Source organism: Glycine soja, chromosome 9, assembly GCF_004193775.1.
Source record: "Glycine soja cultivar W05 chromosome 9, ASM419377v2, whole genome shotgun sequence".
NCBI classification, from domain to species: domain Eukaryota; kingdom Viridiplantae; phylum Streptophyta; class Magnoliopsida; order Fabales; family Fabaceae; genus Glycine; species Glycine soja.
The window spans coordinates 45224366-45247814 of NC_041010.1; the positions used below are offsets into that span (position 1 = coordinate 45224366).

Consider the following 23449-nt stretch of genomic DNA (forward strand, 5'->3'; position numbering starts at 1 on the left):
TAGTCCAAAACATTGAAAACTGTTTATTTTAAGACATCATTTGTGTTTGGAAACAAACATAATGCACACCTTGCCCTCTCTAGCCAAAAGATCTGCAAACTTCTGCAATTGTTACCTATATATCTCCCCACTTCCTTGATTTAAGTTTTCAGTATTTATCGAGTTTTTGGAGATAAATACTACTGTTTGTTTAATTTCACAGTGACATGCAACTTGGCTTAGATGAGTTGAATTATTATTGCAGTGACCAATTTTCAAACAAGGCATGATGATTTTACGCCTAGTTGAATTGCAATAATCAATTTTCAAATTAGGCTGCAACTGCAAGGAACAAAGTTGCAGACAGGCAATAATGGAACAGCAAAGGCAGCAGCCATATAATCAAACAAAGAACATTGAACTGGAAAAGAACGTTTCCCAGGCCTACATATGTTAATTAATAGGAACAACTTAGCATTCTAGGCCAAATTAAAGGCATGACTAGACGCCTTCAAGGTTTCAAGGCATGACTGTTCATGTTAAATGGCCCAGCTTAACATCTTATGCGAAATTGATAAATTGAACTCTCTTATGTGAAAAATTCAATTTAAACTCATAATTAGTTTCATGATTCTATATATTTTGCCTCTCAACTTTTTCACACATTTTGTCCCTTATTTTTAAAATTTTGAAAACTGTGTTAATATGTTAAATTACCATTTACTCTATCATCATTAGTTGACTTTAATGTGACACTATTGGCTGTTGACGTATTAATTGTTCTTACGCTGAGATGACATGTAATATCCATGGCGCTGACATGAATTGATGACAATGCCACTAAAAGTACATGTCAAATAATTTATTTTATCTAATTTTGTTAATTGTTGAATTGACTTTTGTTAAGTGAACTAGCATTTAATCTATGTTTTTTTTTCTAATGTGGCTGGAATTGATCTTAAACAGAGCACCGTAGTAACCATTGGTGTTGTAGGATCATGTTAGAAACTTAAATGTTGTTAAGATGACTTTCTATATTATTTTTAGATAAAACTGATTGTAGAAAATATTTTTTTTAGAAAAATTGACACATGTTATATTGGTTCTAATTTGAATCTATGTAAAAAGTATTTTTATAGTGTTGATTTTGCTCAGAGCCGATGTATAACTTCTTTCTGTACCGGCTTAAGCCAAAATTAATGTAAAAATGTGGGTAAAATATTTGATATTCTTTTTACATCGATTTTGTCTAAAATAAATGTTCAAAATATCTTTCAGCACAACCTATGTTCAAGTGTCTTTTAACATCCCTTATTTCAACATTCGTTCAAAACTAATGTTAAAATTCTTTTTCAAAGGCCTTTTTTTTTATCAGTGAAGTGTTGACTATGCAACTAATGGTGGAAAAGTTACCTACAATTGGGGAATGAGAAGAGGTTTGTGACGTGCTACGCTGATTAGTGACAAGAGGTTGCGCCTCTAGTAAAACATTCTTGTCAGAGTGTTGGATGAGGGCTAACAAGGCTTGATATTGTTGTGGTGTGAACTGAAAATTAGAATCATTAGAGGCTTCCACATCCTAACTGCATTACTTGATCTTGTTCCTTTCACTTCACATCTGAAGTGCATTGCATGAACACTTTGTGGCACATGAAAAATCGGATCTAGTCTGAAATCATCAAATACAATTTGAAATTTAGTGGAATAATTTGTTGCTGAAAGTTATCCTTGCTTTTGAGATTTGTTGTTGCGACTTGTGAGTTAGGAATAAACATTAAGTCCCCCTGAGAAAATCTTTGATACCTTATCAAAGAAAGCACAAAGACAGAACATGAAAGAGAAACAAACTTTTACATTATTAGGACTGTTGTGGCAATACATGAATGTTTATATACAGGAAAAGCTAATAACCCCCGACTGACTAATAGAAAACAGTTTTTAACAACCAAACTAACTTAATTGGGTATTATTAACTGAGAAGATATTCTATTTAGCCACATTTCTTCAAGCATTTTTGGTCATGGATATCATAGAAGTAGCACACTCCAATTTCTCCACCTCCATTAATTGCACAACTTTCTTTTGATACATGATGAATACTTCGTTTATAACTTCTTCACCAAACTTTGTGGACAAGAGAGGCTCCATTGCTGCTCTTACGTGCTTGGCCATTTATCTGGCTTTTATATTTCCATCAAGAAATGAATTATCACCACCTTCATTTAGGCCTTCAACCCAAGGCAAGGTTAAAATCTCAAATCGTTGAACAAAGAATGATCCTTCTTCCTCAATCACATGCCTAATTTCTTCAACTGTAGGTTCATACACTGGTATGTTAAAGGAGTCCAATTTTTCTTCTTCAATCAAACCCTGCAGGGTATATATTCATGAATATAATGTGTAATATTTTAAAGACTTAGTTAATTTCAAGAGATACCTAATGACAATTAATGAAAAAATTGTTATTTACCTCTGGAGGGCTTGTGCTAACTATGTGACAAATGGCCCTTGTTAAGTGATTCTGCCCTTAGTCAACCCCAATAACACATCCTACAACCAATATATATATATATATATATATATAATCAATCATTTAGGGTGTACTTGCTTTGTTTACTTCATTTTTAACATGTATATTTTTACTTTACAGCCATTTCTTAATCCCAAAAGAAAACAAAATAAAGTGAAAACCATTGCACATTAATTTAGAAATAGAAACAGAAAACAAATCAAACACAAAGTTTTGGTCGACCATAACATGTTAATCAGCTTAAAGGAAAACAAAAAAGAGATTTGACCTGGGAAAGCCAGTGTAGACTGTTGGAGGAATGAAATAGGTTTATGGAATTACTGGGAAAGAGCCTCCCATAGAAGGATCCAGGGGTTGCATTAACAAAGCATGGACCAAACTTGTGTCCCTTATCTTCTACCAATCTTGTATAGAAATTTGGAAGTGACTTGAAGATGGTATTGAATCCGTTTCCAAATAAATCATTGAGATAAAATTGGAATTTTGGTGGTTCACGATTCAAGCTAGTGCAAGCGGTATTGACAATGTCAATAATATTTGATATCACCAGAAGAGCATTTGGTCCTACAGAGCAACCTAAGTTTGTCACTTTCATGCAGTTTGGAGAAAAATCACGATATAGTCTCATTATAGTTTCTTCAAGTATGGGTTTGGCTTTAAGCATTAGTTTTTTCTGCAATAAATTAAAATAGAAGTTAGATCCATGTAGAAGAAAAGGAGACAAACTAATATAATGATAAAACAAGATAGTACTTGTAGCAAGCAGTTGTTTGTATAACTCCTTTCTCCCTTGCCACCATTCATGTGAAGCAATAGCTTTCTTTCGGTTGATGCACTGAATAAACCCACCCACCCACCCACACACACACACACACACACACACACACACACACATATATATATATATATATATATATATATATATATATATATATATATATATATATATATATATATATATTCTACTTCTACATTCAAATTCTGGAAAATAGAAGAGGAAATACTAACAAGAGTTAGTCTAGCGAAAGAGACTAGTCTCTCGTAATGTACCGAACCAAGTTTGAACCAAGTTTTAAAGAAAGTTAGATATCTACAGAAAATCAAAAAAAGAAAGGAAAAGATAAGTATGGATTCAATTCAGCTCCTTTCTCCCACATTCAATGCATCAGATAAGGGTTAGGACCTCCCCACCAACAAAAATTAAAATAAGAACATATATAAAAATTGATATTTAAAAGAAAAAGCACTGTTTCCATTTTGGGATGGAGGCTTATCTTCTTTGGATCCCATACCCTCCATTTTATTACAATATCTTCATCCCCTCGTTATTCAAGTGCTTACGTTGATATTATTATACTCTGTCTTAATCTTTTTTAAGCCCTCCCCAGTTATTGTCGTCAAAATTATTCTATACTACAATATTATATCTTTCCTGTGCACACACACAAAAAATATTATACCTTTCCTTATTATATCTTTCGATTCCTTATCAATCTTCATTGTGTTAGTAAATATCAAATCAGATATGGTTGTATACGTTACTACTCAAGAGCGCACTCTTTTCTTTCACAGACCGGCTCTGCCATTTTATTTTTTCTTTTAAATGATTGTCAGTCTCTTTTATTTGTCGATTTAAACTCTACTAGAAAATTCAGTAGGAAAAGGTTACTACATATCATGTAGCTACATCTCTTGCTTAATTTTTTACAACGCATGTTTGTTGCTAGTATTTATAGACCCTTCTGGATTGATAATCTGGTTAATTTCACAGGGAAAACTTGGCTTAGATGAGTTTAATTGCAGTGATCAATTTTCAAACAAGTCTGCTGCTGCTGATGATGATGATGTTACACCTAGTTTAATTGCAGTCTTCAATTTTCCTATTAGACTGCAACTGCAAGGAACATAGTAGCAGAAAGGCAATAATGTAACAGCATGGAAGCAGCCATTCCAAATTCCCAATTGGTCCCTGGATCTGCGTGAATCAGCCCAACAATTTTAAAATGAAACAAAGAATGTATTTCATGACCTACGTGTTAATAGGCACAACTTAGCATCCTAGGCCAAATTGAAAGCATGCATGAATAGAGACGCCCCTAAGGTTTGAAGGCATGACTCAGTCAAAACATCCATTTACCAGACCCAACTACTTAACATCTTAGGCGAAATTGATAAATTGAACTCTCACATGAAAATTTTGTTGGTTAATCAATGCTTCCATAAATAAAATTACTTATACCCACAAATGATAGTGATAGCATACAAATATTACACCGTAAAAAAATAATAACAAACAGAAGAATTTAGTATGATTCGACACCTCTTATCTATGTCCACCTAATCGTCTCAAAAAATACTTTATTATCACAAAAATAATTACAAGATTGTAACACACCCCAAATAGTGCATCATCCTACAAACTCGAATATCCTACTCAATAGTTACAAGAAATGACAACTCACAAAAAGACACTTTTCTTTTTCTCTCAATAAAGTGACTTTGATTCACAATCTCTCTTCTCAGACACTCTATTTATCGTGAAGATTGTCACCAACTATAATAAATAAGTTCTCTTGGAAGTTGAAACAAAAATACTTTCAATGCATCTATTCAACTAAGGTTCATATAATAAAATACAATTTTTCACTTTACATTTAAATCACTTAAACCTTAATGATAAAAATCAAATTTTTAATATGCATGTAACTTATCTTTTGACTTGAAACTCTGCAAATTTTAATAAATTCAAACTCATAATTAGCTTAATTGTGCTTGTTGCCCCATATTACTTTCATGATTTTGTGTATTTTTCCTTTCAATTTGTTTCAAGCATTTCCCCTTTATTTTCAATTTTTTGCAAATTGTGTTCATCTGATATTATGCTATGCACTTAATTATAAGATTTTATCTCATATTTTTCAAGTAGAAACATAGGTATTACGATTCATTTTTATGATCTGTGACATACTAATATATATATAGATCTTAAGCTTGAACTAGATCAGCCTCTTCTATACGCCTTAACTTTATTTCACCAGAACAAAACAGGTTCACAGAGGAAGAAATTAAAAACTAGTATTTAAATATTCTATTGAGCAACACCTCTTCAAGCATTTTTTGTCATGGATATCACAAAAGTAGTAGACTCCAATTTCTCCACTTCCATCAGTTGCGCAAGTTTCTTTTCATACCTGATGAATACTTCAATTATAACTTCTCTTCCAAACTTTGCAGACAAGAGAGGCTCCATTATTGCTCTTGCGACCTTGGCCATGAATTGGGCTTTTATATTTGCATCAACACCTTCATTTAAGCCTTCATCCCAAGGCAAGATTAAAATCTCTAATTGTTGAAGAAAGAATGACCCTTCTTCCTGAATCACATGCCTAATTTCTTCAACTGTAGGTTCATACACTGGTATGTTAAAGGAGTCCAATTTTTCTTCTTCAATCAAACCCTGTGGTGTACATATTTCTTAGTTATGATGTGTAAATATTTTAAAGACTTAATTAATTTCAAGAGACACCTATTGTTATTAATTGATTAAAAAAATTGTTATTTACCTCCAAGAGCATGTCATTGAGTACTAGGCTAATTATTTCCCAACCAGTTCTTCTATGAGTTTTATTTTTGCCAAGAAACAATAAGACCATTGCTCCTCCTGGCACAAGTTCCTCCGAACGTGATTTCAAAAAAAATTTAAAGTCTTGTTGAAATTGCTTAAGGTAAGCTTGGTATACAGCTGGAGGGCTTGTGCTAACTATATGACAGTGTCCCTTGTTAAATGATTCTGCCTCCTTAGTAAACTCCAATAATGGATCCTACAATTAAAATATGAGTTAAATATAAACACAAGCATTTAGAGTGTTTGATTTGTTTAACATGTTAAAAATATCACCATTTCTTAATCCCAAAAGAAAAATATAAAGTGGACACTATTGGACATTAATTTAATTAAAAGTTGGAAATTCAAACATGCAGAAACCAAACCATACAAAATACTAGTTTTGGTCGATCATATATATAACATCCCAAATTCTTAATCAACTTTCAAGAAAAAAGAAGAAGAAAGAATTTAGTTTATTTTACCTGAGAAAGCCAGTGTAAACTGTTGGCGGAATGAAAAAGGTTTATGGAATTATTGGGAAAGAGCCTCCCATGGAAGGATCCCGGGGTAGCATTAATAAAGCATGAACCAAACTTGTGTCCCTTATCTTCATCCAATCTTTTATAGAAATCAGGAAGAGACTTGAAGGTGGTATTGAAATCATTTCCAAACAAATCATTGAGATAAAATTGGAACGTGGGTGGTTCTTGATTCAAGCGGGTGCATGTGGTATCAACAATGTCAATAATATTTGATATCACAAGAAGTGTATTTGGTCCTACAGAACAACCTAAATCTGCCACTTTCATGCAGCTTGGAGAATAATTGCTATAAAATCTCGTTATAGTTTCTTCTAGTATATGTTTGCCTTTAATCATTAATTTTCTCTGCAATAAAATTAAAGTTAATTAGATAATTAATCTAGAAGTAAAGTAAATAAATTAATATAAAGATAAATGATATATATATAGTACTTGTAGCATGGAGTTGTTTGCATAACTCCTTTCTCCCTTGCCACTATTCATGTGAAGCAATAGTTTGCTTTCCATTGATGCACCAAATGTCTATCAAGTATCACTCACTGACTGCTGAGATATCATACTTCAAAATTAGCTTGAGACAATCTCACCTTTGTTAAGATATGGAGAGAATAAAACTAAAAGAGAGATAGGATCGAAAAGATGTGTTATTTGCATCAATAGAAATATATATAATAGCGAAAGAGATTGAAACTTCACAATAAATAATTTTGGATCAAATGCCAAGAATAGAAACTTCATAACAAATGCATGTTAATTAATTTAGTTAAGATAGTGATTATCTCATTCTTATATATGACACTAGATGAGTTATTTTATAATTTTTCAAAAAAAAAAAGAATTCATTGATAATGATGTACAAAGGATTGAGAAAGATCCTTGCAAGATAGATAGCTATTAAATTTTATTATTAATTTTTTATTTCATTAGTATGCTTGTTATTGTCGTTTAACTAAAATTAGTGGCAAACGTCCATGTTTTTATATGTGGGAAAAGAAAACATGTTGGTGAAGCACATTCAATGTCTTGTCTCCCATTTAGTAATGAGAATAGCTCATCCTAAACTTTGCATGATTATGTCTGATCTATTTTATAAAATTAGTCTAAGTTTGATCTTTGATAGGACATTTTTAAAAGTTTGATATAGTCTATTAGTCTATTTTAAAGTCTACTTTATATCATCTATTTTGAAAATATCACCAAAAAAGAATCTATTTGAAGAAAAAAAGTGTTAAAAAATAACTCTCCGAACCAATTTTTATTATGTTATATAAATAGCTATTTTTTTTCAGATTTATACTTGTGAGATTTCTTTAAGTCGGTCAAGTTATTGAAATGTGGTGAGGCTTTTATACTTATGAACTGATGCAGCTAGCTACATGTTCTAACATTTCAATACTTTGAAAAACAAACCAATACCAAGCTAACTTTCAAATCCATTCTTAAATATAAAAAGTAGCATTAAGAAGGCGTGAAGTGAGATGGGAGATTCAGAATTATGTTACGGACTTACGAGAATGCATATTGAATTATCGATAATAATAATTTGATTTTTATTTTACAAATTTATTTTACTTTAGTATACATTATTAATATATTAAATTTATCTAAATCATTAATTGTATAATATTATATAGATACGTACATAGGCTAGTTTATCCGGCCTAATAACCTTTTTGATAAGCCTAAATCCAACCTATTTAAATAAATGATTTTTTTAAATTAAATGATAAGCCTTAAATAGATCAAACCGTCTATTCAACAGGATAGGTCATAGGCGACTTTTGTCATGGTCTGACAATTATAAAATATTTGAGTATGATACATCAATAAATATGTATAGATAAATAATATATTTCATTTTAGTTTTAGGGTATTTCATAATCTTGACCATACTAATCATGACTTTTCTTTATTCCAACTGTACCCAAAAATACTAATCCCAAAAATACTAATCATGACTTGTGGCTTGTGAAAATCGATAAATTATTGATTTTTTTACTTATCATGTTGATATATCATATTTAGATATATTTAATGTTCTTCGGTTAACAAATTTATTAAACTTTATCGAGGTCTTTTAATATATGTGAGTACATATATACTTTAATTATTGGACATATTAATAATTTTTTACCTTTTATATATGATTATAATTATAAAATTTACATATTAGATTTGACCCGCAAAAAATTGTAAAATGGAGAATAATCAGACCGAAATACTAGTTTATATAAAATAAAGAATAATTAGAGATAAAAACTGGAAAAAAAAATATAATAAGATATTTATTTTATTATAACCCGATAATCCGAGCTAAATCAACTTTATCTTTTCTTTTTTAAAGGAAACTAACTCATTCTTGATGTAATTGATTCAGTACAAATTGACTAAAAAATTAAAATCCAAATCAAATCTATATAATTGAATTTAATTGATTTGAATTTAATTTTATTCTAAATTTAAACGTATTCAACCTATAAACACGCATGATGTTTGTCCTTGATGCAGGAGGGATGAGTCAAAAATAGCGCCAATATATAGTATATATAGTATTTTAAATGAAGGCATGAATCAATCATATATAGTATTTTAAATGAAAGCATGTTATAAGTTTGATCTTTAGAAAAAAAAAATGCTTTTAAGGACAATGCTTCTAACTCTGCCATGCTGGCCAATATATCATTTGAAGTTTGATAAACAACTCTCTTCTACCTCCAATGAGCTGACTTTGCTTCTAGTTTGTTTAACTTGTTAAGAATATGATATGATTAAAGACTGCATTTTAGTGTATCTGGTGGTGTTTTTTTTTTTTTTTAATATGAAATGAATTAATGTACAATATTATGTTATGATTCCAAAATATCTATTGAAATGTGATTTCTTGTTATTCTGTAAAGTATCATGATTGTTTTTTTTTTAATATTTTTAGATGCCACATCAACTTTGAATATTATTTTGTTATAGAAAGGAATCAGGATTAATTAACTAGTAATTATTGATTATTGAAGGTCCGTGATAGATTAGTGACGGATTAGTTTGTCACAAATCAATGGTGGATTTCAATTCATCACAAATATGTGAGGAAAGTAAGTCCTTCACTGATCAAGTGACATATTTATATCTTCTCTAATTTGTGGCGGACGTATAGATCTACCGTCAATTTAATACTTATTTTTTTATTAAATAGTGACGGATTATATATATCTAGGACGGACTGTTTTCCTTCACAATTTGTGACGGCCAATAAAATCCCTCACAAACGGTTTGCCATGGCAATTTCAGTGGTGAATTTATGTCCTTCAATAGTGACGGATTTTTGACTATTTTATGATGAATATTATCCCTCATAAATTTTGTTTTCTCTAGTGGTGTTATAACTACAGATAATGAAAATAATAAATTGACAAGATCTAAGAGATTTTAAAAATTCCTAAAAATGATTTTATCAAAGAAAAATAGCTAAAAATATACCCTCAAGGATGACAGTTAAAAATACTCAGAGTTACAAGTATATTTAAGATAACTATTTTAATTTATATATATTGAAAGAGTTCTTTTTTAACAAGATTAACCACGATTCTAATCAATCCAAATCAATATTTGTGTTTGGAAACTACGTTGTGAGATATTGATATCTCCTTGTTGTGTCAGAAAGAGTTAGAACTAACATGTAGTATAACGCACAGCATTAAGCAAGAAAGGATGAGAAAAGTCTTACAATTAAATTGAGTCCTGCCTTGCTCTCTCTATTCAAAACACCTGCTTCTGCTTTTATATCCTGTCTCTCCACTTCCTTAATGTAAGCTTTCGGTATTTATAGACCGTCTCCTTAATTTGGGTTGATAAAATAACTGTTTAATTTCACTGGTCAACTTAGCTTAGATTAAGTGAATTGAAGTGACAAATTTTCAAACAAAACGTGATGATATTAATTACGCCTAGTTGGATGGCAGTGACAAATTAATTTTCAAACAAAACGTATGGCATTAATTACGCGTAGTTGGATAGCAGTGATATTTTTAATTAATCATTGTGTTCAGACCGGGAATGGAATAGCTAGTCAACAGCCATCCCAAACTCCCAATTGGTTCCCGGATCAAAGAAAGAACCTCAGAAAATGTTTCTCAAAAGTAAACTTCTATATATTAATATCTACGTACTATAAAAGTTACATTAAATATAGTTTCTAGAACATCCTGTAGAAACTACCTTGGTTTGGGTTTTAATTTTTTTAATCAATTTAAACTAAATCAATTCTAGTTGATTTTCTTTTTAAAACAAAAAGATAGAATTGATTTAGTTCAGATTATCGGATTGATAACATATAACACATGCAGTTCCACTCTCTACCCAGTCCATGTTCTTAATTACACCCTTTCCTCATCCCTCTCACATGTTCTTAATTAAACCATGGTAATTAATTACCTTATTTTCAATTTAATGAAACACAAGGTTAGAGTGACCAACAAAAGCAATACGTGACTGCCTTATTAATTAATGGTTAACACTTAACAGTGTCCATCATCCCATTGATAGGACAAAGAGTGTGTAATGTCAATTGTAGCAAAAGTTAGAGACATTAAATGTCAATGGTGATGTCATGACGATGGTGGGTTAGAGGAGATGAAAGTAAAGAAGATAAAGAAGTTTATAAATCTTTCGTGGAACGTGAAAAATGTGTTATATGTTATCATCAAAATGAACAAGTAATAAATTAAAGAAGGGTTAAATGACTTTTTGTCTTAAAATTTTTATTGAACATGTAAGTTATATATATATATATAGTATGTGGAGAATGAAATTTAATACTTCATAAGAGGAGAGTATTCAAATGAGAAGAAATGTAAGGAAGAGTAGAATAATGAGAGCATAAATAGACTTTGATGTATATAAGGGATTTTTTGTGAGAGTAATTAAATATAAACTAATTTAAAGATGCAAAATCTAGTTGGTAGGGAAAAAATTAGTTGGGAACTAAAAGTTGTTAAGAATTAGTTTATGAATTAAAATTGTTTGGTAATTTTTTTTAAGTAGTTGATAAGTGTAAATTAAATTAAAAAATAAACTTGTTTTCATGATTTTTTTTAATATAAGTTTTAATTTTATCTTGTGGAAAACCAATATGTCTAATTTGGATTTATCTTTGGATTTTCTTTGTGGTTTGCCAGAAGTTAAGACCTATGTTGACGGCAAGTCACATCCTTTTCATTTATTTCTACGTGTTGGACATCACAAGTATAATTAACTAGTTTTAGAAGAATTTAACAATTTTCCTGCATAAATTCACCCCAGATTTCAGTAAGAATGTTAGAAAAATTAGTTGTGTCACAAGTTTTTTAATGAAAATGTTAGGAGAAATGTTCATACATTTACTTTCTTTTCTATCTCATTTTTCACTCTATTTTTTTCTATTTCTCTTTTCATTTTCCATCACATCATCTATTATATCTATCATATATTATATTTTTCCCTATTTTTCTCTTCTTTCCACTCATAAATCCCAAAAATCCATACACCCCAAAAATGGGATGTATTTTAGTTTATGTCTTTAATTTCCATGTCAAGAACTTAAGATGTCTTAAATAAATACAAGGTGTCCTTGTCTATCACTTTCGACCTAGCTTATGCATTTTATAGAATACATATCAACATATTTCTCTTTTACTTGTATTCTTTCTAATTCCTACAAAAAAACGTGTCCAAATAGTTTATAAAAGCATGACGATCCTCAAGTTAAAGTTGAAGTACGCGATATATTAGTCGGTGTGGGTGATACTAGCTAGCTTGATCATGGATTCATTCGGCGCATCAATGGGAAGAGATCAGTTATTCCTTCACGTGAATGGCGGCACAACTCCTCACTACAGGTACTATATCAGTTCATCACTGCTTGTAATTTTGTTTCCTTTTCTTCTATATTGATATAATTAATTTTGATTTTATTGCAGAGAAAATAAATACTTAATGTCAAACCCATACTAGAAGAGAGTATAACGAGGCTATATTGCGATTATTCTCCAAAATGCATGAAAGTGGTGGCTTTAGGGTGCTCTGTAGGACCAAATACACTTATTGTGACATCAAATATTATTGGCATGGTTGATAACGCAAGAACCTGCTTGAATCGTAAACCAGCCACATTCCAATTTTATCTCAATGATTTATTTGGAAATGATTTCAATACCATCTTCAAGTCACTCCCTGACTTCTATACAAGATTGGTAGAAGATAATGGTCACAAGTTTGGTCCATGTTTTATTAATGCCACCCCTGGATCCTACTACGGGAGGCTTTTTCCCAGTAATTTCATAAAATTTTTTCATTCCTCCACCAGTTTACACTGGCTTTCTCAGGATCCATTATTGGGGTTGACTAGGGAGGCAGAATCACTCAACTAGGGCAACTGTTACATAGTTAGCACAAGCCCTCCAGAGGTATACAAAGCTTACCTTAAACAATCTCAAGAAGGCTTTAAATTGTTTTTGAAATCACGTTGGGAGGAACTTATGCCTGGAGGAGCAATGGTCTTGGTGTTTCCTGGCAGAAATGAAACTCCTAGAAGAAGCCTTCGGGAAGTAATTAGCCTAACACTCAATGACATGCTCTTGGAGGTAAATACCTTTTATTTTTACCAATAGGTGTACCTTGAAATTAATTATTGCTTTAAAACATATCACATTATATGTAATTAACTAGGTATAAACTGTAGGTTTTGATTGAAGACGAAAAACTGGACTCATTTAACATACCAGTGTATGAACCTACAGTTGAGGAAATTAGGCATGTCATTCTGGAAGAAGAGTCATTGTTTCTTCAAAGACTAGATATTTTCACCATGTCTTGGGATGAAGGTATAAATGATTCTTTTCTAGATGGAAATATAAGAGCCGAATTCGTAGCCAAATACACAAGAGCTGTAATGGAGCGCCTCTTTTATCTGCAAAGTTCGAGGCAAAAGTTGTAAATGAATTATTCATCAGGTTTCCAAAGAAACTTGTGCAACTAATGAAGGTGGAGCTAGAAATTGGAGTATGCTATGTTCGTGATATCCTTAACAAAAAAGTAATAATAATAATACTCGAAGAGGTGCTGCTCAATAGATCTTAAAAACGTACTAGTTTTTCTTTTCTGAATTTGTTTTTAAGTTGAGTGTAAGATGCTCCTCTTGTTGAAGCTCAAGATCTGTAACGGTATGTCAAAAATCTTAAAAAAGACTTATAGTACTTGCAAATTTTTATACTTGAAAATAAGTGAAATAAAAACTATTGTTCTAAAATAAATAAATAAAAAACAAATTGTGATACATGAAAGTGAGTTTAAACATTTGTGTTCAGACAATACATTAATCAAATTGATTTGGAACACAATGAGTTCAAAACTCGTTTTTTTTCCTCTCTTTTTTCTTGATTAATTGGCTAGTAGGTTGTTTTCATTATGCATTTATCACACTGATGCTTCAAACAGTAGCAGTGCTGCTATTAAGTTCGAATAGTCTGTACACGAATAGTATGAAAATACACGTACGTGCCAGAATATTGCTTTTTAAAATAAATATTAATTAAAAAGTTAAAAAAAATATTAAATGATAATTGGATGAAAAGCACGATCGTGCGTATATGACGAACAGAAAATTGTACAATTAAGCATTTCTCTTCTTCAATAATCTGATTGGGTCAATTCGTATTAGAGTTTGTACCAATAGAAATACCAAGATAGATAGAAAATTTTAAGACCTTACAATTCAAAAAGGAAGCATGTAACTTTCTGTTTCCTTCAAACCGTCTCCAATCATTCCAAATTTTCTATTGAGAAAATTTACCTTAAGACCAAATACAAGTTCAATCTTATAATGCTTTTAACTGTAACCACATATTGTAGGAGATATCGTATAATTTTTTTTAATCGCTTCTCTCATCCTTTCACTCAACTCCTTGTGTAAATTTATTGGAATTGATAACATCTATGAATACAAATACGTTTCCATTCTGGTCTTATTTTTATATTCTCGATGATTTAATATAAAAGTTTATATATGATGTTTATTATAATCTAGTTTCTCATCACTCATTTTCTAACATGTATATATCGCTAAATATAATCAATCTAGATAAAAATAACTCTTATCTTATCGGTGATATGATCATATGCTGTATTGATAGAAAGGAAAAAAATTGTTTTCTACTAACCCACAGAGATGCTCATCTTTTATTATGATATGTCCTGTCTTTACCACTCCATAACTTTATTTCAACAAATCAAAACAAATTCATAAAGGAAGAAAAACAAGTTTTTAAGATCTTTTATTGAGTAACACATCTTCAAGCAGTTTTTATCATGGATATCATCAAATTACCACACTCCAATTTCTCCACCTCCATTAGTTGCATAGTTTTCTTTTCATACCTGATGAATAGTTCATTTATAACTTCTGCACCAAACTTTGTGGACAAGAGAGGCTCCAATATTGCTCTCATGTGCTTGGCTATTAATTCAGCTTTTATATTTCCAGCAAGAAAAGAATCATCACCTCCTTCATTCAAGCCTTCATCCAACGGCAGGATTAAAATCTCTAATCGTTGAACAACAAATGACCCTTCTTCCTGAATCGCATGCCTAATTTCTTCTAATGTAGGTTCATACACTGGTATGTTGAAGGAGTCTAATTTTTCTTCTTCAATCAAACCCTGAAATGTATATATTCTTAATTATTGATATCAATAGGATAAATAAAAACCCAAAAACACACATGTACACGCAGTGGAAATGAAAGAGAAGAAGAAAATTTCTTAGGCACTACACACTCACACACTCTCGAGACAGAGGAAGAGATTTAATTTCACTCCAACTCACAAAATTCAATCACTAACTTGATTCACTCATTCGCTGATTTGATTCATAAAAACTTAATTGGAAACTTGATTGCAAGATTCGTGACTAATACAAAATTGTTATTTACCTCCAAGAACATGTCATTGAGTATTAGACTAATTAGTTCCCAACCGTTTCTTCTAGGAATTTCGTTTCTGCCAAGTAACACCAAGACAATTGCTCCTCCAGGCACAAGTTCCTCCGAACGTGATTTCAGGAACAATTTAAAATCTTGTTGAAACTGCTTAAGGTAAGAATTGTATACCACTGGAGGGCTTTTGTTAACTATGTAACAATGGCCCTTGTTAAGTAATGATGCCTCGCTAGACCCCAATAATGGATCCTACAACCACAATATAATAAATAAATTCAAACATTTTAGAGGGTGTTAAGATGATTTGATCAATATGTTTTTTTTTACCAAAAAAGTATACTATATTAGGAAGTACATGGATATCTCAACCCTTATACAAATTAAAGTACACAGTAAGTCCAACTATGCAATGTTTTTCACCCTACAATCCCATCAAACATACATGAATGGGATTCGTTGACCATTCATACAGAAAGAGAAATTCCAAATCCCATTGGATGGATAGTCATGCCCACTATCTAAATTTAGCCAACTCAAACAAACATTCAAAGTTAATATATATATATATATATATATATATACGTGACCATATGGACCAAATATGGCAAAGCAAACAAATCGCCATGCCTTATTTTAAGTAAAACCAACATGTATACATATTGTAAAAAGTGTTTTGTTTGCTATTTTCATTTTTAACATGCATATTTTTAAGAGCAATACTAACAACACATTATCCAATTGATAAAAAGAAAACACATTATTCAACACACTCCTTTTTAACACTCATCTTATTATTATTGATTACAATTTATTAAAAACTACAAGACTCAATGAATAAGTAGTGGAACCTAATTTTTTTTTGTGATTTTCAATAAATTATAATTTATAATAGACAATGGTTCAAAAAAAATATATTTGTAAGAGTGGTGTTAGCATTTGTCATATTTTTAATAGTAATTATAAAAATATCGTTGTATTTTACTTTAGTTTGTTTCAACACTATTTCTTAAACCCAAAAGACAAATAAATTAAGTGAAAAAGCATTGGACATTAACTTAAATAAAAGTTAGAAATAGAAAAGAAAAAAAAATCAAACACAATATGCTGGCTAGTTTTAGTCGAGCATAACATCTCAATCAAATTAGAGGAAAACAAAAAAGAGTTAATTTATTTGACCTGAGAGAGCCAATGTAGACTGTAGGAGGAATGAAAAAAATTTATGGAATTCGTGGGAAAGAGCCTCCCATAGAAGGATCCAGGAGTAGCGTTAATGAAGCATGGACCAAAATTATGATCCTTATCTTCTAGCAATCTTTTATAAAAATCAGGGAGTGACTTGAAGATGAAATTGAAATCGTTTCCAAATAAATCATTGAGATAAAATATTGGAGTGTGCGTGATTCACGATTCAAGCGGGTGCTTGCTTTAGCAACCATGTCAATAGTATTTGATGTCACAAGAAGTGTATTTAGTCCCACAGAGCAACCTAGATCTGCCACCTTCATGCAGTTAGGAGAAGAATCACAATACAACAGCCTCATTATAGTTTCTTCAAGTATGGTTCTGGTTTTACGTATTATTGTTCTCTGCAATAAAATCAAATATACATCAATAAAGAAGAAAAAGGAAATAAAATTACAAACAATGATGAAGTGATAGAGTTAAGTTTGGTTAACTATATATATATATATATATATGAAGATAAAGATAGTACTTGTAGTGACGAGTTGTTTGCATAACTCTTTTCTCCCTTGCCATCATTCATGTGAAGGGATAGTTGATCTTTTTCCATTGGTGAAGCACGTAGTGAATCTGTTTTCAGAGACAAATCAGAACAAACTAAAGAGAGATGAAGGGGTTTCCCTCTACTCTTAACCCACTTACTTTGAGATCAAATCAACAAATAAATAAGAATCAAACCTCCTCCCCCTTACCAGAAACAGACTGGTCTGAAAAAGAAAGTGGAAGAGTGGTGATAGAAGCTACCAGCTTTTGAGAATTTCCTTGCTTGAAACAGTGGTTGAGACTTGAGAACGACGTTTTACCTCAGGAGAAAAACAAAGAGAATAATAGCTACTCCAATTGGTTTAAAGTCATATGAAAAGTTGTTTTTAGTCCTTTAAAAAATTTAATACGTTTTTAGTCTTTTAAGTTTATTAAAAGTGGTATAGACGTATAGTTTTAGACTTTTATCATGATCTAATAATACACTGTTTTTTTTATGAAACTAAAACTTATATTTTAAGGAACTAAATATATATATATATATATATATATATATATATATATATATATATATATATATATATATATATATATATATATATATATATTATCCAAAATTTATTAAAGTGACAAAAAGGGAAAATTATTTTTTTAATGAAAAAGAGTGAGAAAATAAAATATATAAATAATAATATATTTTCTTTTTACTAAAAGGACATATAAAGAGATTAAAAAAAAATAAAAGTTTGATACTTAAAAACAAATATTTAATTTTTTTCTCCTTTCTTTTTTACTTTGATTTTTTTAATTTTTTTCTCTTAATTTTTCTTTTATAACTAGATATTGTCTTAAAATACATTAATAATTTAAACTCATACTAAAAAATGCTTATGAGATTTGTATATATACTTATTTTCTAGTAAAACATATTATTAAGTTGTATAAGTTCCTTGTTAAACATGATGAAATTTAATGCAGTAATCTAAGGAAAATGCTACCTTTTGAAAGAATTTTTAGATTGGGTAATTATATGAACCAGTCATTCGTTCAATAATCAATAAGGCCAAATAATTAAATAAAATAATCTGATTGTCTAACATTTTCACAATTAGTAAAATTATAACCTATAGCAACATTTATAACATAGATGCTAAAATATGCATATGATATTATGAGATATTTTATATTTGAATTGTTATTTAGAACACTCGATATTTGTATCGTTAATTTAATTTCTGTGGAAAATCGTCTAGTATGTTTTCTACAATGTTCTCTACTAACCCACAAAATAGCTGTTATGTTATCTTGAAAATGTTCTGTGGAAAATCATCTTTTATTATATTATGCACCGCTCCATAACTTTATTTTAACAAATCAAAACAAGTTCACAAAACGAAGAAAAACAAGTTTTTAAGATCTTTTGAGCAACAGATATGATCTTCAATGATTTTTTGTCATGGATATCACCAAAGTAGCACCCTCCAATTTCTCCACCTCCATTATTTGCTCAATTTTCTTTTTAAACCTGATGAATAGTTCATTTATAACTTCACCACCAAACTTTGTAGACAAGAGAGGCTCCATTACTGCTCTTATGTTCTTGGTAATGTATTCGGCTCTTACATTTCCATCAACAAAAAAACCATCACCACCTTCAATATTTATGCCTTCGTACCAAGGCGAGATTAAAATCTCCAACCGTTGAACAAAGAATGACCCTTCTTCCTCAATCACATGCCTAATTTCTTCAACCGTTGGTTTATAAGCTGGTATGTTAAAGGAGTCCATTTTTTCTTCTTCAATCAAACCCTGCAATATATATATGCCTTCTTAATTAATTATTGTGTAATGTTTAAAGACATAATTAATTTCAGGAGGCATAATTCATTAAAAAAAATGTTATTTACCTCCAAGAGCATGTCGTTGAGTATTAGGCTAGTTACTTCAAAAGAGGTTCTTCTAGGAGTTTCATCTCTACCGAAAAACAATAAGACCATTGCTCCTCCAGGCACAAGTTCCTCCGAACGTGATTTTAGAAACAATTTAAAATCTTGTTGAAACTGCTTAAGGTAAGCCTTGTATACCTCGGGAGGGCTTGTGCTAACTATGTGACAATGGCCCTTGTTAAGTGATGCTACCTCCCTAGACCTCAATAATGGATCCTACAATCAAAATGTAATAAATAGACTAAAATATGTAGAGGTAATAAATAGAGTAAAATATGCAGAGGATGTTTAATTGATTTGTTATTTATTTATTATTATTATATTATATTAATATTATTATATAAGGAGGTACAACGAAGATCCTAAACCTTAATTATACTTTTCAATTTTTATTTTTTTAATATCAAACCCAACCATATACTCTACAACAACCCAACTATATACTTTAATTACTTTTAAATATAAACTATAGAGATATGCCGTCGATTTTTAAATATAAAATACATGCAAGGATCACGAGCATTTAACTAGTCTCTATATACGGATTTAAAACTTATAATGCATCTCATGGAATCATCAGATGCAATTGAAGCTACCAATGGTGAATATGACTACCTTATAACATATCAATCAGCTTATACGAAAACAAAAAAGATCGAGTTAGTTTATTTTACCTGAGAAAGCCAGTGTAGACTGTAGGAGGAGTGAAAAAGATTTATGGAATTACTGGGAAAGAGCCTCCCATAGAAGGATCCAGGGGTTGCATTAATAAAGCATCGACTAAACTTGTGACCCTTATCTTCTAGCAATCTTTCATAGAAACCAGGGAGTGACTTGAAGATGGTATTGAAATCGTTTCCAAATAAATCGTTGAGATAAAATTGGAATGTGGGGGGTTCACGGTTCAATTGAGTGCTTCTGTTATCAACAATGTCAATAATATTTGATGTCACAAGAAGTGTGTTTGATCCTACAGAGCAACCCAAATCTGCCACTTTTAAGCAATTATTAGGAAAAGTATCACAGTACAACCTCGTTATAGTTTCTTCAAGTATGGATCTGGTTTTACGTATTATTGTTCTCTGCAAGAAAATCGAAGTTAATTAGATCGATATATATAGAAGAAAAGGAAACAAAATTACAAGCAGTGGTGAAATGATATAGTTAATTAAATCTGATTATATTTATATGAAGATAAAGATATATAGTACTTGTAGTGAGGAGTTGTTTGCATAACTCCTTTGTCCCTTGCCACCATTCATGTGAAGGGATAGTTGTTCTCTTTCCATTGATGAAGAACAAAGTGAATCTGATTTCAGAGACAGGTAATGTGATTTTCTTTTGCTCTTCTTTGCCTAGCTATATATTCATGCTGAACATTTAGACACCATATATCTTTTATAGAATAAGAGCATTGCCGTCAAATAAGAGCTAATGAGTAATGACTTTCTTAGAAAAAAAGAGAGAGAGAGTTGGTGAGTGGTGACATAATATATGCGCGCATGTCGCACGGACTCAAATTTATTCTTATACCAATAAACATGCAGATTTTTCAATGGATATAAGGGAGTGGATTGTTCCTTTATGCAATGTTTCGTTTTAAGAAAAAAAAAAGTTAAAGAATGCAAACTATGTGCAACCAGTAATTTTTTTATATCTTTATGTATTTTAAAATTTCCTCTCTCTCTTTTCTGTCCAAATCTGGAAGAAGTATGTGCAACCGACAACCAGTAATTTTTTTAGCTCTTCCTTTATCCTTTAAGAGCTTCCAAATTGTGGAAAGAATAAATTTTATGGTATTTTCCTTCTAGCCACAATCATTCCTTATATATCTTTGTTATATGCATTTCATATTATAAAGAGTGTAATTATTAACTTAAAAAAAATAGAACAACAATCACCCATATATACTTTGCGTGACCAAAAGAAGCAATTGAAATCGTTTCAATGAAAACAGAAAAGTAACATACAAAAAGATAAAGAGAGAGCACAAGGCAAATAAAAATAATTGATGCCCACCCAAATTGAAAAAAGAGTCCTTAAAATCAGCACAACAATCAAATAAATATTTATATCCCATATAAAATTGATAATATGTTGGCACGTGGTTTGTGGATAGATGATTTTTATAATACTATGGATTATATTAAAAATGAAAAATAGTTTTAAAGAAACATATAGAAGATAAATAAATAAATAAAATAACAATAAACAAATTAAAACACTACACCGAATTTCAATTAATGTAAACACACTAAATTTATGAGAGAGAACTTTATTCAATTTTCACACAATAGATTTCTCAAGAAGGATGAGAAAGTTTAAGTTTGATTAAGCTAAACCGAAGATTGATCTTTGTATCCAATCGAAACTGATGGGAACCTCGAACTCCTACCGATGAGGAGTTAAATGACCTTAATAATATTGAATAGGTGATTAAAAAGAAACACCAAAGTCTAGTTTGAATAATATTCTAATTAAATCATTTAAGAACACAAATCAACTCGATCCATCATTGGTTCATGGTCGATGATTAACTCAATTACAAACACAAAACAAAACCAATTAATCCAATAAAGTGGTAGGAACCTGCCAGCACTTTGGAGGGAGTACTTGATCTCACAAATGGGAATGGAAGTGGAATAAGGATTCGAAACGGAGACCTTGGCCAAGTACTCGACGCTGTCGCGGCTCACGCGCTTGAAGTCCACGTTGGTTTCTTAACGAGGGATGAACTAATGATAAACTTTACCCCAATTCTAACATGGGATGCGATGAATTAGGGTTGAAAGAGAGGAAAAGACGACAAAAAAAAAAAATAGATAAAATAGTTTGTGATAAAAAAGAGAGAGAAAAAAAAAAAGGAAAGTCACTGCATATATATTTATAATTTTTTGGGTTAATTTCATACTTGTAAAATAATTATCTTTTTATGTTTGATTTTATTATCTATGATTAATAAAAATTTATTTAATAACATGATATTTTATTAATTTGTCATGATATCATCACTTAATAACAATTTATTAGTTTGTCATATTATCATCATATGATTTGACATCCGGTTAAAAATTAGATTATCTTTGGTGACGAAGAAGCTAATTGGTTCTGCGGCTTCTGAAATCAAATATAGATCTTGGGATTGGATAAATGCAAAACTTAAGGGATTTCATTTCTCTTTCTATGAATGGTATTGAAATTCTTTATGGTGATGCTGTATAGGGACATGTCCGCAATTAGTGGCTTTTATGAGGTTTAGTGGTGTGTAGCTTTGGGTGCCTTTGATACGTGGTGGGTTAGTGGAGGGGGATAGGGGTTTATTTTATTGCTACTGGTTGGAACATGATTGGTGGACTTTCTAAGGGTCCAGTGGAAGTTTTCTAAGCATTTCTGAAAGTTACAAGATATAATGAAATGGCCGGGCTAATTAATGTTTATAAAATACTCCTGGCCACTTGAAAGAAGCAATATTCTGACACCCAAAAGCATAGCACGAATGAGAATCTGCACAGCCATTAGAAAGCAGCTGAATGGCAATATATGCTAGAATGAATCTGATTCCACAACACTCCTATGCAGAAAGAATCTATACATGAACAATTTATGTTACGGCCAACTTAACTTCTTCCAAAAAAAATCAGTATGTTTTGGTCACTTTACTTGCTTTCAATTTCAACAATTTTCAAAAGAAGAATGGAGATGCAGGGTATCTATCCCTTTACCTCTCGCAATTCATTATCTTAACATTGTTTATCAAAGACAATACTTTACTATAACTGAAAACAAAAAACGCCTATAATAAATTATAAATAAACACAATAATAATAGTATGACCAGTCCGGCATCTTTCACTTGCCAGTTTTATTTTAATAAATGTTTCACTATGTATGGATCTTTTTCTACTTAACCTCCAAATTAACAATATATCTTCTCCTTAGCATAAGATAACATTGCCTACTTTGCACTCGGGCACAAGTAAAGAAGAACATAGAAAAAAAAGATGGAATCATAATCTCAGCCTATTTCATTAATTGATTGTCTTTTCATAATATAAAACTATTTTCTTTTTTACATTTTCAAACTCATTTTCCATGACTTTTATGTCCTCATTTTGTACTGGAAGGCTATTATAATATGACTTGAATTTTCAGATTTTTC

General features: G+C 30.7%; 4 protein-coding genes and 1 pseudogene across 8 annotated transcripts; 1 reads left to right on the plus strand and 4 right to left on the minus strand.

Annotated features, from left to right (window-relative positions):
* Window positions 1-1811: 1811 nt before the first annotated feature.
* On the minus strand, window positions 1812-3369 carry LOC114367201 (7-methylxanthosine synthase 1-like). Its single transcript, XM_028324340.1, has 3 exons — window positions 3263-3369; window positions 2778-3182; window positions 1812-2349 (listed from the first exon to the last, which is right to left on the minus strand). Exons 1-3 carry the CDS (start codon window positions 3311-3313, stop codon window positions 2152-2154), a joined length of 654 nt encoding a protein of 217 aa, XP_028180141.1. The 5' UTR covers window positions 3314-3369; the 3' UTR covers window positions 1812-2151.
* Window positions 3370-5456: 2087 nt separating this feature from the next.
* On the minus strand, window positions 5457-10472 carry LOC114425185 (jasmonate O-methyltransferase-like). Of its 2 annotated transcripts, none has more exons than XM_028391991.1 (5): window positions 10377-10472; window positions 7091-7204; window positions 6599-7003; window positions 6073-6330; window positions 5457-5966 (listed from the first exon to the last, which is right to left on the minus strand). In XM_028391991.1, exons 2-5 carry the CDS (start codon window positions 7163-7165, stop codon window positions 5616-5618), a joined length of 1089 nt encoding a protein of 362 aa, XP_028247792.1. In that variant the 5' UTR covers window positions 7166-7204; window positions 10377-10472; the 3' UTR covers window positions 5457-5615. The 2 variants fall into 2 exon arrangements, with proteins under 2 accessions (XP_028247792.1, XP_028247793.1); XM_028391992.1 differs by having other exon boundaries at window positions 7091-7201; window positions 10377-10468.
* A 2281-nt stretch (window positions 10473-12753) lies between these two features.
* On the plus strand, window positions 12754-13622 carry LOC114368541 (3,7-dimethylxanthine N-methyltransferase-like). Its single transcript, XM_028325766.1, has 3 exons — window positions 12754-12899; window positions 13203-13269; window positions 13368-13622. The coding sequence occupies exons 1-3, from the start codon at window positions 12754-12756 to the stop codon at window positions 13620-13622; spliced, it is 468 nt and encodes a 155-aa protein (XP_028181567.1).
* A 1307-nt stretch (window positions 13623-14929) lies between these two features.
* Window positions 14930-17814, minus strand: LOC114425186 (annotated as a pseudogene).
* An 845-nt stretch (window positions 17815-18659) lies between these two features.
* On the minus strand, window positions 18660-22104 carry LOC114425184 (7-methylxanthosine synthase 1-like). Of its 4 annotated transcripts, none has more exons than XM_028391988.1 (5): window positions 21885-22104; window positions 20503-20600; window positions 19966-20373; window positions 19253-19507; window positions 18660-19154 (listed from the first exon to the last, which is right to left on the minus strand). In XM_028391988.1, exons 2-5 carry the CDS (start codon window positions 20578-20580, stop codon window positions 18786-18788), a joined length of 1110 nt encoding a protein of 369 aa, XP_028247789.1. In that variant the 5' UTR covers window positions 20581-20600; window positions 21885-22104; the 3' UTR covers window positions 18660-18785. The 4 variants fall into 4 exon arrangements, with proteins under 4 accessions (XP_028247789.1, XP_028247788.1, XP_028247787.1 ...); XM_028391987.1 differs by having other exon boundaries at window positions 21881-22104; XM_028391986.1 differs by having other exon boundaries at window positions 20503-20650; window positions 21881-22104.
* Window positions 22105-23449: the final 1345 nt, after the last annotated feature.